Genomic DNA, 16,398 nt, shown 5'->3' on the forward strand with positions numbered 1-16,398 from the left:
AAACAAGCATTTCCCTCACTATCACGTTGAGCAAGCCACCTCTGAGAGTCATTTTTCAAGACCAACTGGGAATTCAGCTGGGAGGAACAAGCATCCTAAGTATATTGCCCAAGAATGATAGACTCCCAGGACCTGGGACTTGTCACTACTTGAATGTAGCCAAACTCTTTGCATCTTTTTTTTTTTTTTTTTTTTTTTGCAATTATGTGTCTTGTCAAAGACAGTGGAGTTGAGGAGGAACTTAAAACAGAGTGGTTAAAAATAACAATGGGGGCACCTGGGTAGCTCAGTGGGTTAAAACCCCTGCCTTCGGCTTGGGTCATGATCCCAGGTCGTGGGATCAAGTCCCACATCAGGCTCTCTGCTCCGGAGGGAGCCTGCTTCCTCCACTCTCTCTCTGCCTGCCTCTCTGCCTGCTTGTGATCTCTGTCTGTCAAATAAATAAATAAAATCTTTAAAAAAAAATAATGCCAATGAGGGAAATACACACTATTCTAATTTTACAAATGAGGGGAAATAAGTAATAGAGAAGCTAAATAGCTTGCTTAAAAACATTTAACATATTAATACACAGCTCTGGGGTCCGTGACCATTCTGCTACCTTGCTTGAGCACTACACACTATATATATTTTCAGAACCTAGCAGGAAGACGGACCTCTACAGAGTTGCTGTTTGGTGTTGGCAAAGGACCAATAACATCACCCAGAGTTTACCAGAGATTCTCAGGCCCCACCCAAGACCTACTAACTCAAAATACTCATTTTCACAGGATCCAGAAATGCTTCCTAAGCATATTACCATTTGAGAAGCCTGGATCTAGAAGAGCGGTTTGCAAACATCCTTTCTTTTGGTCTGCTTGGGCAGGGCACAAGACTCCTTGGCCCACCTACCCCTCCTATTCTAAGTTTTTCAAACCAGTTATAGAATCAGAAGCAAAAGAAAAGAACCAGAGAAACAACAACATTGTTTGAAAGCATCCTCCTATAAATAAAAGAATATGTTAAAGAAAGTTCTGTGAAGTTGCAAAAGAATTGCTCCTTTTAGCATGTTAGGATGCCGAAGGTGAGCAAACTAGCTTGGCCCATGCCGCATCAACCACAGGGGAGATACCGCCTACAGTAGGAAACTGGAAAGTAAAGATGTGGAACAAAAAAGGGACTATATTTTTTTTCGTTTGAACCTGTCGCCAAGTTAAGTGCCTCCAAATAGGTCTGCAAAGCTTGTTTCCTGTGTGCATGTGTGTGTGTGTGTGAGTGAGTGTGCATGGCCTCAAATGCCATAGAAACTGCTTCTTGTCACTGGGAACGTAAAGGTGAGTAAATTCCACTGCAGCAACTCTAATTGGCTTCCAAACTTCACTTACAGAGAACTAAAAAAGATAATAGTTTAAGAAGAATTTTGGTTGAATAATACTCCATCTGTTTATACTACATTTTATTTACTTATTCATCCATTGATGGACATTTGGGTTGTTTTCCCTCTTTGGCTACAGTGAATAATGCTGCTACAAACCTGGGTGTACAAACATCCATTCAAGTTCCTGCCACGTTGAGTTTTGGGGGGTATATGCTCAGAAGTGGAACTGCTACACCGTATGCTAATTCTAAGTTTAATTTTTTGAGGAATCACCATACTGCTTTCAACAGCACCTGCACCAGGGTTCTGGAATTCCTGATTCAATAAAACAGAGTTATGATAACATGGATGAACCTTGAAGACATTATCCTAAGTGAAATAAGCCAGGCACAACCCCCACCCCCAAATAGCATATGAGTCCACTACCTCTATGAGGTACCTAGAAGAGTCAAATTCATAGAGACTGAAAGTCAGTTGGGTTTCCAGGGGCTGGGAGGAGGGGCAACTGTTATTGTTTGATGAATATAGATTCCAATTTGCGGAGATGAAGAAGTTACAGGATGGACTGCGGTGATGGTTGCACAGCAATGTAGATGTACTCTGTGACTGAACTATACACACAAACTGGTTTGAATGGCAAATCTTATGTCATGTATATCTCACTGCTATTTAAAAAGGATTTCAGAGGAAAGGAAGGAAGGAAGGAAGGCAGGGAGGAAGGAAAGACGGACGGGAGAAAGGAAAAGAAAGAAAGAAAGAAAGTCTTCCGTTTGCGTACTTTCTTTGTGTCTTTGTCAGCAGATACTGACCATATAGACTGGAAAGCCAGCATTAGAAATGCCTTATGAAATAATGGCCATTTATTTATCTTAAAAGACAGGTATTTGTTCATTACTTTTTAAGTTGAGGTATAACTGACATGTAGTAGTTCCAGGTGTACAACATAATGATCCAGTATTTGTATACATTGCAATCTCATCAGCACAACAAGTCTAGTTAACATTGTCACCATACATAGTTAACAATTGTTTTTCCTGGGATAGAAATGTCTAAGATCTATCTCAAAAGTAGTAGTGAAAGATCTTCTTTACCTTTATAGATTTTAGTTGTCATTCTGTTCTTATATTTTGAAGATGAATTTTAAGGAGCACGGCTTTGCCATTCCAAGGAATACCTTTTAAACAGTCTCATACTATGTCTTTGCACACAAAGGGAAGTCCAGGGGACAGGGTCATTTGCCTTGTGACTTTATGTCTAGCTGCTCCTGGCATATATTACTCAATAAATGTTTGCTGAATAAATCCAAGAAGAAATAAACCAGTGACTCAGCCATTTAAGTAAAATCAGTTGATTCAACTCTCCCTTTCACTTTTCTAGTACCCACACAAATTTTACTAAAGTTTTTATGGAATTAATGAGCCTCATTCTTGCTAAACGTTAAGAAGCAATGGTCTCTGAGCATAACTGGGGCACAGAAAGAACTTTCTTTCCTCTATATAACTCTCCACTTTGGAATTCCAATTACAAGGAATATCAGAGGACCCCAAGATGAATTCTTCTCTGAACCTCCTGTCCTTTCCCTTCCCCTGTCCTCATCATTCTAGGCTCTCTGGTTGAGGGTCCCCAGCACCGGTATTTTGTCCTTTTTTGTTACTATCTCCCTCGTTACATTATGAACTCCTTAAGAGCAAAGATTTTCATCTTCAGGATCCAGCCCAATGCCAAAAACACAACGTAGTAACGTCTGAAGAAATGTCTGGTGAATGAATAAATGGGTAATACAAAAAGCATTTCCTATTCATATGAGGTCCTTTCAGAAATCACTGAGGCAAAGCAATTATGGAAAATGCATGAATGCTGACCAAGGCTGAAGTGATTCCCACCATGCTGCCAGGGTTATATATGGAAAATCCAAATCTGTTTATGTAGCCTTCCTCTCCTTAAAATAGCAAATGGCACCCGTCTGCCTTCCGCATCCTTAGCATCATTTCCAGGCTGCTAGGAGTTTACCCCCCGCCCCCAGCTTCATCCCCTGCCACATCCCACACCAGAACCCATCACCAATCACACTCAACTATGTCTAGTCCTCTAAATGCACCAGGATCTCTCGCCTACTTACTCACCTTTTTCCCCCGAATACATTGCTCTCAGCTTGAAAATGTTTTCCCTTTTTCTTCAACTGACTGAGTCCTACCTATTCTTTATGATCTTATGAAGAAGCCACAGTAACTCTTTTAAATTTTCACTTGACTGTCTACTTTCTCACGCAATAAACTTCAGTGACACTCAAATAATAGGCCATGGTATTCTGCATAGAGCTCTGTAAATACACCATATCGTATTTAGTTTCCCCTCCCGGTCTCTCCATCTAGACTGTAGGTTTCCTGTAGATTTCACTCTACCTTTCATCTTTGCAATTCCTAACACCTTGTAATGTATCCGAAGTATTAACAAGTGCATGTAGACCCACAGAAGATGTCTCTCTGAAGCACAGATGGAGATTAATAAAATGGGAGTAAATTAGCAAAATTGAAATCGGTAAAGTATCTAAAATATTTAGGCAATGAGCTGGGCACTGTTCATATACTGTCTCATTTAATTGTTTCAATTGCCATAAGCAGGTGCTATTGCAGTACTCACTTAATAAGTAAGGCGCTGAGCTACAGAAACACAAAATGACATGCTGGAGGTTGGACAATGAGTACTCTAGGGCTATACTAGGATTTGACAGCAGATGCATTTGATACCAACCAATTTTCTAACGTGCCTCCATCATCTTCCTAGGTCAGTGTTTTACTAATCTCCCAAGTGTTTGGATAATTCATATCAGTCTTTAAGGTTTTAGCTACACATGTTATTTTTTCACTTTTCAAGTTTCACTTTGGGTGTTTAGCTAAAGCTTGATTCTTGGACAGGTGTTATTATATTAATTAGGAATAAGTGACTTTGTTGCTGACAATTATGTGCTTTTCTTGTAAGAACAATAACATTTTTTGTAAACAGGGACCAGGTGGAAGTATGCATACTCTGTAATATCAGTAACAATTTATTTGATCAAAGGTAATTCTCCTGGACCAGCCAAGCATACAGTCCTTTGGGAGGTATATGAGAGAAAGGATACGAAGTTATTTCTTAACAAAACAAGGGATTGGTTTTTACACATTTTACTCTTGGCAGATAACATCTTTGGACATAGATAATGCATTATACATCAAATACCAGAAACCGTCACTGAAATTATTTATAAAAGATGCAACATATCAACTTACATTCTCCTCCAGAAAAGCAAAAACACATATTGTTTTCTTAGAAATAAAGCAAAGTGGAAAAGTGAGGCAAGCATCCTGGAAAATCACTCTAACTCAATATTTTAATATTTTAGATAATAGTGATTTTTCCTACTTCTCCCCATTTCGTGACTCTATTTTGCAAATGTAGACTGGATTATGATATCATAAAACTTCCAGAAAACTCAAACGGTGTGGGGTGTAGGGTTGTAAGGAGAAAACCTGAATCATATCTGCCTCTTTCTTCCGTTTTTTATTATATATACATGGGGTCCCACCCATTGAGCACCACGAAGACCATTTTGGCTAGCAAACTAAACATTTTAAAAAGAAAGTATAGAATTTTCACATAGGAAAGAATTTTACTGGCATGGAATTTTCCTCCATTAGAGAGGTTTGTAAGTCTCTTACAGACATGTGTAATGCAAGTTTGGGAGTATGCTGCATCCCCTTCTAACCCACCAAATCTCTGATGCATTTAAGAGTGAAGCAAAGAACTTATGACTTCCACGGTCCTGAAGAAGAGGTTTCAAAATCAGCTCACCAAAGTCTCCGATTATAAACAGGCTGTTCAGTTTATTGTGGGCCAACTGGCATCAAAGACTGGTCACGGGTTCCCAGGCACAGAAGAAAATGCCAAACCCAGTCAATACTGGGAAAAAGCTCATTTGGGTTCCCAGAACCAGCACACAGTGGGGAAAGGCCTGGCTCCTCTGCTGACTGGTCATCTCTGTAGGACCCACAAATCAACCACTGAGACTCATTTTAGAGAAGCAGGTTTATATACGCTGATTCTATTCGGCCTATGGTTTGGGAAATCTGGAGCTGAGCCCTGAAAACAGACTGGTCTTTATCAAACTGGCAAATGCCTTTCCCTGGGACCTAAAAAAAAAAGAGTGCTATGCAGAAATATACAGTGAACATTATCCACTTTCAACTTCACCAGCATTTACTGCAGCAGGATTGTATACTATGGAGATGGGAGAGCACTCCTAGGTTTTTTTGGTGTTGGTTTTTTTTTTTTTTTCCAAATAAACTCTTTAAGCCCTTTTGATGTTTGGTAACCCCCTGATTTCAGAGAAGTTAGTTAGAACTTATCAACTGTTTCTTATCCCCACTTGAGATACAAAGTCAAATTCCAATTAAAAATGAAACCATGAGAGGGACAGCTATTAAATGGAGAAAATGAAACTAAGGACCAAAATAGCAGACTTTGGCCATTCATCAATTTTATTGTTTGAAGTAGCTTCCCTTCCAGAGCACTGCCTAATTTGGAAATCAGTCCATGTTCCGTATAACTGTTTTAAGAGGCAGAAGAGTAAGAAAAGCAAAGGAGCCAGATGAGGCCAGAGGGTCTGATCCTTAAACTCCAACAGCTCCAGAATTGGTTACCCACGACATAACCTACAGAACAGGACTAAAACCATTCTGTGATACTATTACAACCAAACAGAATTTCAGTTTATGATAATGGACATGCATTTTCCGGTTTTTGGGATTGAGCTATTGTTAAACCAATATAGAAAACTGTCCCAAACTGAAGTTCTGGTATTTTAAATGTCAAATACTAGTGTTCTTCGTAATACATAGCCATTGGGAAAATTAACTCATTTTAAAAGACCTTACAAGAAAAAAATTAATTAAAAAAAGTAAAAGCCCTTATAAGAAAATGTTCAACATTGTTATCAGCGGCAACACCAAACTCCATGTATTTAAGGCCTCCATTTTCCAATTTTCCTTAGTATTGTAACATCTTGACATTTCTTTCAAAGGCCAGGCATTATGACTGTTTATGAAACATGCTGAGGTTTTATGTTTATCAGATCTTATACCATAAGCAAAATACTACTTGAAGACTTCCCTGTTCATAATAAAGTATCAGAAACAGTAGACTGTGACACAAACAGCATTATATAATATAGCATAAAGTTTGGTAGCATACTTATTTATATAACACAAGAAAAATGGTGGGAAATGGTCATTATCATATCACATCTATTTTTATTGTTGTGCATTGTAGGAAACTGTAAGTCTGAGACAAAGTATACACTGGTTAAAAAACTAGAGAAGCATATTTAAAATAAGCAAAATGTGGAGGGGTTTTGCAAAGTATTTCCATTGGCAGAAACCATGAGTGTTATTTAAATTTTTTCCTGGTTTAATTAAAATTAAAACAGTAAATATATGTTGATGGGAACATTGTCCATCACTACAACTGCAAAGATAAACTGATACAGTTTTACTGGAAAATATTATGGCCATTTTCATTAAGAAAATCTTAAAAATTGGGGAGCCTGGGTGGCTCAGTCAGTTAAGTGTCCAACTCTTGGTTTCGGTTCAGGTCGTGATCAGGCAGTCATGGGATGGAGCCCCACACAGGGCTGTGCATTCAGTGAAGAGTCTGCTTCAGATTCTCTCTCCCTCTCCCTCCTACTCACTTTCTCTCCTTTAAAAAAATTTCAAATATGTGTATAATGTTTGACCTACCACTCTTTAAAAGCAACATAGCATTAAGAACCTTAATGAACCCTAGGTTCACTAAGAACCTTAAAAATGGGGGCACCTGGGTGGCTCAGTCGGTTAAGTGTCTGCCTTTGGCTCAGGTCATGATCCCAGGGTCCTGGGACTGAGTCCCACATTGGGCTCCCTGCTCAGTGGAAAGCCTGCTTCTTCCTTTCCCTCTGCCTGCCACTCTGCCTGCTTGTGCTCTCTATCTCTCTGTCAAATAAATAAATAAAATCTTAAAAAAAAAAAGAACCTTAAAAATTCATACCATTCATACAATTGAGCACACACACACACACACACACACCCCAAAAAATAAGCAAGCAAACAAAAAAAAAAACCCCACAAATAATCTAATTAATAAATGGGCAGAAGACATGAATACATTTCACCAAAGAAAATCTACAGATGGCCAAACAGATACATGAAAAGATGCTCAACATCATTCATCATCAAGGAAATGCAAATTAAAACTACAATGCAGTACCACCTCACACCTGTCAGAATGGCTAAAATCAAAAACAAAAGAAACAACAAGTATTGGCAAGGATTTGGAGAAAAAGGAAGCCTCATGCACTGTTGGTGGGACTGCAAACTGGTGCAGCCAGTGTGGAAGACAGTATGGAGTTTCCTCAAAAAATTAAAAATACAACTACCCTACAATCCAGTAATTCCACTACTGGGTATTTACCCAAAGAATGCAAAAACACTAATTCGAAAGGATATATGTGCTCCTATGTTTATTGCAGCATTATTTACAACAGCCGAATGATGGAAACCACCCAAGTATCCATCAACAGATGAATCAATACAGAATATAAGGATATAGATATGTATATATAAGTGCTTACACACACACACATACACACACACACACACACTAAGATATTGCTCAGCCATAGAAAAGAATGAAATCTCGCCATCTGCAACAACATGGTTGCAGCTAGAAAGTACAATGCTAAGTGAAATAAATCCGTCAGAAATAGATAAATACCATATAACTTCACTTACATGTGGAATTTAAGAAACAAAACAAATAAACAAAGGGGGAAAAAGAGACAAACCAAGAAACACTCTTACTTCTAGAGAACAACTGATAGTTACCTGAAGGGAAGTAGGTGGGGAGATGGGTGAGATAGGTGAAGGGGGTTTAGAGTACCCTTATCTTTTTTTTTTTTAAGATTTTATTTATTTGCCAGAGAGAGAGAGAGTACACACAAGCAGGCAGAGAGGCAGGCAGAGGCAGCGAGAGAAGCAGGCTCCCTGCTGAGCAAGGAGCCCGATGCGGGACTCGATCCCAGGACCCTGTGATCATGACCTGAGCTGAAGGCAGTGGCTTAACCAACTGAGCCACCCAGGCATCCCTAGAGTACCCTTATCTTAATGAGCACTGAGTAACGTATGGAATTGTTGAATCACCTGAAACTAATATAACACTGAGTGTTAAATATACTGGAGTTAAAATCTAAAAATTAATAAATTTTTAAAAATGTGGATACTGTTAGAACTAGTATCCCTACTTCCAAAAAATCTGTCTTAAGAAAATAATCAGAGAAAAGTTTAAAGATATAAAAAGATGTTTATCTCAATGTTATTTATGTTAGGTAGAAAATAGAAACACTCTTAAGTGCCCAATAAGGAGGTAATCATTAAATGAGAGTACAGTACTTTAAAACAATGGACTATTGCATACCCAATAAACATCCTGATCTTGAAGAGGGGGAAAAAATAAAAACAATACATGAGATAAGGAGTCAAAAGCTACAGAAATTCAAAATTTTTATTTCAGAATAATAATTATTTTCATTTAAAAATAATTGTAGAAGACTGAAAAGGAGCCTATTCAAATTTTAACAATGGTTATCTCTGGACTGATTTGAATGTTTTTTTTAATACCTTCTCAAACTGACTACCACAAGCATAAATAATTTCTGTAATCAAGCAAAGAATTCCAGACATTCCAGGGCATACCTTATGATGGCTTTGACTGCAAATCTGACCACTGTGGAGAGCAGGAACAACGGGGTGACCAGGATATGAAAGAGAGACAGGGAAGCAAAGGCCTCTGCAGGTTTTAGATTGTTCCCACTAGCATACGCATGGGTCACGAATGTCTGCGCATAGAGAGAAGTTCTTTAGAGCAAGCTGGAGAAAGTTTCACAAACGCTTACATTCAATTTTACAAACCTAACCTATTTTGCTACGCCAATACGTCCATCCTAACTCTGAAAACAATTACTTCACCCAAATTACTCCCTAACAAAAAGATTTGTTATTGATAGTCCTTAATGGCTTACATATCATCCTAGCAGTGAACTTGTGAGAAGGGCAGAGCAGAATCTGTTTACAGATTCGGAAATGGTCTTCTGTCAAATTACTTAGTAGGGAGATAACTGTGAGGTGAACCTAGAGTTCTTAACAACCAATCAGGTTCTATCCAACCAATACTAAATTTTCTAAGAGAAAAAGAAGATGTTCCATTGTTTTAGGGTCCCCATTATGGATCTTTACTAAATGTGCCAACAATCGTTTTCCATGCACACTTACTAAATGTAATTCCAGTTTGTCATTTTAGTTTGAAATGTAATGTACTTTTCTGGTTGTTGAACCAGCACTCTCTTGATGTAAGAATGTCTGGGAACCAGATCATGAAGATTACAACAGTAAGTTCCCAACTACTATTCATTTTGCTCCCCAGGGCACACTTGGCAATGTCTGGGGAACACTAACAGCATCCAATAGCCAGGGATGCTGCTACACGTCCTCATGCAGAGGAGAGGACCTACCAACACAGAATTATCTGGGCCAAAAAGGCTTAGAGTGTCACTGTGGAGAAACCCTGGATTAGAATTATTACAATGGGACTGCAAGAGAAAACTAGCAGAGGTGAAATAATATATATTACCTCCCACACATTCTTGCCCATAAATCATTTCTAAACACTGACTTAGTTCCATTTCTAAAAGCAAGAGAAAGTTTCTTACGGCAAGAACAGCTGCTATGGGAATTGCTGCGTTCATGAAGACTGTGGAAAGAAATAAAATATGTTAGGTTCATTGAACTGTGAAATGTTTTCAGTAACTTTAATTAATCATCTATTATTACTTTAACTTTCCTTAAAGACAGAGAGGACCAAGTGCATTAAATAACATTTTGTACAGTGTCCACAAACACTGCCCTGTTGGTATTTCCTTGTTTAAAGTCGTAGGAGTTCCCCACATTAGTCTGAATCAAAAAATACTTCTCTTTTTTTAACAGAGTTTTTAAAAAAATATTTTATTTATTTACTTGAGAGAGAGAGAGCACGAGCATGAGGGGCGTGAGGGGCAGAGGGAGAAGCAGACTCCCCACTGAGAAGGGAGCCCAATTTGGGGCTCGATTCAGGCCTGAGCTGAAGGAAGACGCTTAACTGACTGAGCCACCGAGGCACCCCAGAAAATACTCTATCTTACAGAAAAATTATTTTTTATGAACTGTTACAAACTGCAAAATTCTGATGAAATACTCCTTTAATGATACAAATAATTAGAATCCATTCAAATGTGCCTTCCTGAGAGTATTTCCAGCCTATATTTCACTTGGTCCACTAAGCTAACTTAAATATATGAAAACTGAGTTATTATGGTGCATAAAAACAAGAATTTGACTTCCAAAATGACATTTATTTCCAGTTACAGACCTTTTGTTTAACAAAACACCTCCATCTCCTGAGCCCTCTGCCTGTTTGAATGTCTCTTTAGGAACATTCTGCGCTCATATTTGATGAGATGATATGTATAACTGAAACAAGGAAAACTCATCTTTTAGGCTAAAATACTAACATTTAGAGGTTATAGGAAAATTTAAAAGCCAAGCTGATGACTTGTAGTTATATTTTTCATAAACCACAGAGTTCTAGGACCTGAGGAGTAAAAGAGTACGTGAATTGGTGACATAGTGAAAGCTAGAACTGGATTTCCTTGACATGCAGGAGAGAGTTCATCCAAAAACCAACATCAGTCCTCATGACCCACTCTCGTGAATTACCCTCACCACTGTACACAAAGTCAGAGTGTGCTTTTGTGGGTCCATACGTGGCTGGGTTATCAAATCCAAATTCTTGTACAAGACTGGGAATCCAAACACCGCCCTGAGTTTCCTAACGGCACAGATGAGGAGTTACGTTTCTACCTCCATCTTCTTTCTGTGGCTATTGTCATCCTGTTCTTTAAGTGTGTTTTTTCTTTTCCCCTCATCATTATTTATCATTCATTTTACAGTCCACATCTTTGAATAGGTAATATCCCCTTGATGAGGAAGAACAGCAACAACTGCTATTTGTTTGAAAACCATTTCTACAGCAATCTGCACCAGGTAAATGTAGCAGGTATTGTTCCTATACCATTACAAAGATGAGGACAAGAATCTTCAGGTCACACAGCTGGGATACAAACCAATGCAGTCAGGTCTCTCAGACCGCTTGGCACCACCTTGCTCTGAACTAACATGTCACAAGCACTGAGGTATGATAAGAGAGCTTTACATACATTCTCATATTTTTTTTTAATTTTTTAAAAGATATTATTTATTTATTTGAGAGAGAGGAGAGAGAGAGTATGAGAGGGGAGTGGGTCAGAGGGAGAAGCAGACTCCCCACTGAGCAGAGAGCCCGATGCAGGACTCGATCCTGGGACTCCAGGATCATGACCTGAGCTGAAGGCTGTTGCTTAACCAACTGAGCCACCCAGGCAACCACATTCTCATATTTAATGACCATAACTACCCTACACAATAATGAGCAAGCAGCTTGCAAGATTCCAAACTAGGAGATCATAGAGCTTGGATTTAAACCTAGACCTTTCTGGTCTCAAAGCTCTTTGCTCTTGGGATACCGGGGTGGCTCAGTCGTTGTGTCTGCCCTGAGCTTAGGTCATGATCCTAGGGTCTTGGGATCAAGCCCCACATCAGGCTGTTTGCTCAGTGGGGAGTCTGCTTCTCTCTCTCTCTGCCCCTCCCCCTTCTCAAGCTCTTTCTCCATCTCTCTCTCTCCATCAAATAAATAAATAAATATGTTTTTTTTTTTAAAGCTGTATGTTCTTTTCACTTCTCCATATAAGACTCTATCAAAGTGAAGACAAAAAAATATAGTACTGTTTTTTTGCCTTTTACCAATGGATTAAATCTATAAATAGTACACAACAATTTGGCGATGGAAACTAGGAAATTAATAGAATTTCTCTTCCCCCCAGATATTATCTCAAATGGCAAGAATCCTGATTCATAAAAGCAGAGATGAATCTTCAGTTCTACTAGTAAGTGTCCTGTTTAACTTTGCTTTTCAATATTTCCAGATACCACTGATTGAGCACTTTTATGTTTCAGGTACATTTCTAGACACTTGACACACATAATCTTATTTAATTTCTGAAGATGCTTTTAATATTTCCCAGCTTCCTGATGAGAAAACTGAGACTGCCCCCAATACTAACTAAGGCTGTAGAGCTGACAAGTTGTTGAGGCAGGATATCATTTTAGGTCAGCTTGCCCTCTAAGACTCAATAATAAGCACTCTGTTATACAATTGGCTTTTTTTTTTTAATTAAATTTTTTATTTATTTTCAGGGTAACAGTATTCATTGTTTTTTCACCACACCCAGTGCTCCATGCAATCCGTGCCCTCCCCAATACCCACCACCTGGTTCCCCCACCCTCCCACACCCGCCCCTTCAAAGCCCTCAGGTTGTTTTTCAGAGTCCATAGTCTCTCATGGTTCACCTCCCCTTCCAATTTCCCTCAACTCCCTTCTCCTCTCCATCTACCCTTGTCCTCTATATTATTTGTTATGCTCCACCAATAAGTGAAACCATATGATACTTGACTTTCTCTGTTTGACTTATTTCACTCAGCATAATCTCTTCCAGTCTTGTCCATGTTGCTACAAAAGTTGGGTATTCGTCCTTTCTGATGGAGGCATAATACTCCATAGTGTATATGGACCACATCTTCCTTATCCATTCATCCGTCGAAGGGCATCTTGGTTCTTTCCACAGTTTGGCGACTGTGGCCATTGCTGCTATAAACATTGGGGTACAGATGGCCCTTCTTTTCACTACATCTGTATCTCTGGGGTAAATACCCAGCAGTGCAATTGCAGGGTCATAGGGAAGATCTATTTTTAATTTCCTGAGGAATCTCCACACTGTTCTCCAAAGTGGCTGCACCAGTTTGCATTCCCACCAACAGTGTAAGAGGGTTCCCCTTTCTCCACATCCTCTCCAACACACGTTGTTTCCTGTCTTGCTAATTTTGGCCATTCTAACTGGTGTAAGGTGGTATCTCAATGTGGTTTTGATTTTACAATTGGCTTTTTCCTTTCACTATTTTTTATTTTCTTGTGGTGCTCTACAAATCCTATTTACAAAATGCGTGTGTGTGTGTGTGTGTGTGTGTGTGTGTGTGTGTGTGTGTTTTAAGTGGGCTCCATGTTTGGGCATGGAGCCCAATGCAATGCTTGAACTCATGACCCTGAGATCAAGACCTGAGCTGAGATCAAGAGTCAGGTGCTTAACCAACTGAGCCACCCAGGTGCCCCTATTTATAAAATTCACTGCCTCATTTGATTCTCACAGTATATCTGTGATAATGATTTATTATTATTACACCAATTTTTAGATGAGGAAAGTGATGGTTGGAAGTTAGTGAGCACTAGACCATTTACCAGGTGCTTTATATGAGATAATGACTATGAAGCATTTGAATAGCTTGGAATAGAATCAACAACCCAAATCAACATTTGTATCATTCGTTATTTTAATCTTTACTACAGTCCTACATGATAGACATCACCTCATGTTACAGATGAGGAAATTGGGGCTTGGAGGATATAAGTAATTTGGTCAAGGCCACACCGCCAAAAAGTGGCAGAGCTGGGATTTATAGCCAGCTCTATGCAACCCCCACAGTTCAAACTCTTAATCACCAAGAACACTGTACATAACCATATCATAAATCTTACAAATGGTCCAACTGGGAATTTTATACCATTGGCTCAAGAATTCCCACTGCCTATCATAAACATCTGACTCTGTATTTTTACTTTCATCATTTCTTGTTTTTCTCCCCTGTTATCCTCTGTCCTCCCTTCTTTTGTATCTGACTTTCAAAAATCCATCCAAATTTCATGTCTGGAGACAGACAAACTGGATTAACAACCCACCCGTACCATTTAGTAGGTGGATGATTTAAATGAAATTCAAGCTCTCTCCACCTTAAGCACCTACTTAAGCTCTCTCCACCTCAATCTTCTAATATCTAAAATGGAATTAAGAGTAGAACCTAAATCATTGGGATGTTGGGAGGATTAAATGGGATTATATGTGTAAAGCCACTTAGGGCAATAATTGGCTGTGTATCTCAACTTTTTTTATTGTTATTATTTCTGGCTTCATCCATCCTTTTCATGAGTATTTCAGTCCACTGCAGAGAGAAATATACATTCCCCTACCAGGGTCACCAGATTAGAGTACTGTTATATAAACAAGTGGATATCAATCATTCCATCTTCTAGCATTTTGATGTCATATTAGCAGTGGTGCAGAGCTGGAAGAGAAATCTCCTTCCCATTTCATTTCTAATTCATCAGGCATTAGGACTAGAATAAATGAGCTATACAAACCAAATATTTTCTCTAAATCTATTTCACACAAGAAGTATTTATAATCTCTAAGAATTAAAGTAGTTTAGAATTCAAGAGGAAACAATATATTAACTTCCAGCATTTTAATTTGTTCAAAGTCTTGGGAACAATAGAGATAAACAAAACTGACATAAAAACCAGATCAAATGTTAGTGGGAGTTGTTTGGCTAAGTTTGTAAGAATTGTACTAACATAAGCTTAATTTTTCTTGAGAGTACTCAGTGTCACTCTGGGGGAAAAACAATAATTTTGTTAACAGCTGCTTTATAAAAATTAGAGTTGAAGATAAGAGTGCTCCATATTTAAAAGTTCTTGAAAATGTATTGGAAAAGAGGATTTTATGTGAATATAACTTGACTTCTTTCACTCAGAAGTGTTGACATTGCTTCTTCTCAATTTCCAAAAATAGCATTTTAAGTATAATCTTCAAGAAAATATAATATCATAAGCCCCCAGATAGACAGGTAAGACAACTGCAGATAATTTTTGAGGATCTTTGGGGATAAGAAGGTCAATAGCCTGGGTGGCTCAGTGGGCTAAAGCCTCTGCCTTGGGCTCAGGTCGTGATCCCAGGGTTCTGGGATCGCACCCCACATCAGACTCTCTGCTCAGCGGGGAGCCTGCTTCCTCCTCTCTCTCTGCCTGCCTCTCTGCCTACTTGTGATCTCTGTCTGTCAAAGAAATAAATAAAATCTTAAAAAAAAAAAAGAAGAACGTCAATAGCAATACAGTCCAATCAACTTAAGTAAACGAAACTGTTAGCGAAAACCCACTATTCATCCCAATGGTAACTGATAACGACGGTTTCAATCACAGGTACTACACTCATCACCATCCCCATTTTACAGACAAAGAAACCAAGGATTTCAGATGCAAAGTAACATGACAAAAGCACACATCTTCAAAGAAAACAAATTTAGGTCAACCTGACTAAGCCTATGCTAACCCTGTTCTTTAAATTTAAATAGGCTCAGATGGCTAATGGCTATTGGGCAGCACATAAGTAGAGAATGAATGGACTTCCTCAGATGAGTAGAATGTTTCAGGGATCATAACCTAAAGTACATAGGCCACATGTTTTTTGGTGGTCCTTAGAGCAAGGGCAACTTACTAGAGAGTGATGTATAAAGTGCAAAGGTTTTGAGACTGGATAGTTCCTTCATTCTTGTTTCTTCTACACTTTTGCAGAAGATGTGTTCCCAAGCATACAACTTTAGAAGTTTGATGCCTTTCAATATTTCATTTGTTTTCTTCAGTCTCTCTGTAGAATAATCCTATAAAACAAAAATAAAAAAAAACAATGCAAGCTGCATCCAAGTGAATCAAAGGGGCGGAACTCTATGTGTAAGAGACAGGGATGAACCAGGTCTTGATTTCTGCCTGGCTCCACCACTGATTGTGACTTTGAGATCCCCTGGGGGTGGGGGCCTGGGTGAGGGTGGGGGAAGGCAAACTCTCCATGCCTCTGCCTCCAACTCTAAAATGAAGAGTTGAATGAAACGGCCTCAAATATCTTTCCACCTAAAAACTCTTATGTTTCTGTTGCTTTGGGTTAAATAAAAGCAGTTTCTTAA

At 38.8% G+C, this 16,398-nt stretch overlaps 1 protein-coding gene across 1 annotated transcript in view; it reads right to left on the reverse strand.

The window, feature by feature from the left end:
* LOC308338076 (ATP-binding cassette sub-family C member 9) overlaps positions 1 to 16,398 on the reverse strand; it is a 42,514-nt gene that overhangs the window by 13,958 nt on the left and 12,158 nt on the right. The window contains exons 7-9 of the mRNA XM_080831638.1: positions 15,936 to 16,098; positions 10,134 to 10,174; positions 9,121 to 9,263 (exon numbers count right to left, since the gene is read on the reverse strand). Coding sequence (XP_080687764.1) covers positions 9,121 to 9,263; positions 10,134 to 10,174; positions 15,936 to 16,098 — 347 coding nt within the window. The remainder of the gene's footprint in view (positions 1 to 9,120; positions 9,264 to 10,133; positions 10,175 to 15,935; positions 16,099 to 16,398) is intronic.

The sequence above is a fragment of the Martes martes genome (genome assembly GCF_963455335.1).
Source record: "Martes martes genome assembly, contig: scaffold_389, whole genome shotgun sequence".
Lineage (NCBI taxonomy): Eukaryota > Metazoa > Chordata > Mammalia > Carnivora > Mustelidae > Martes > Martes martes.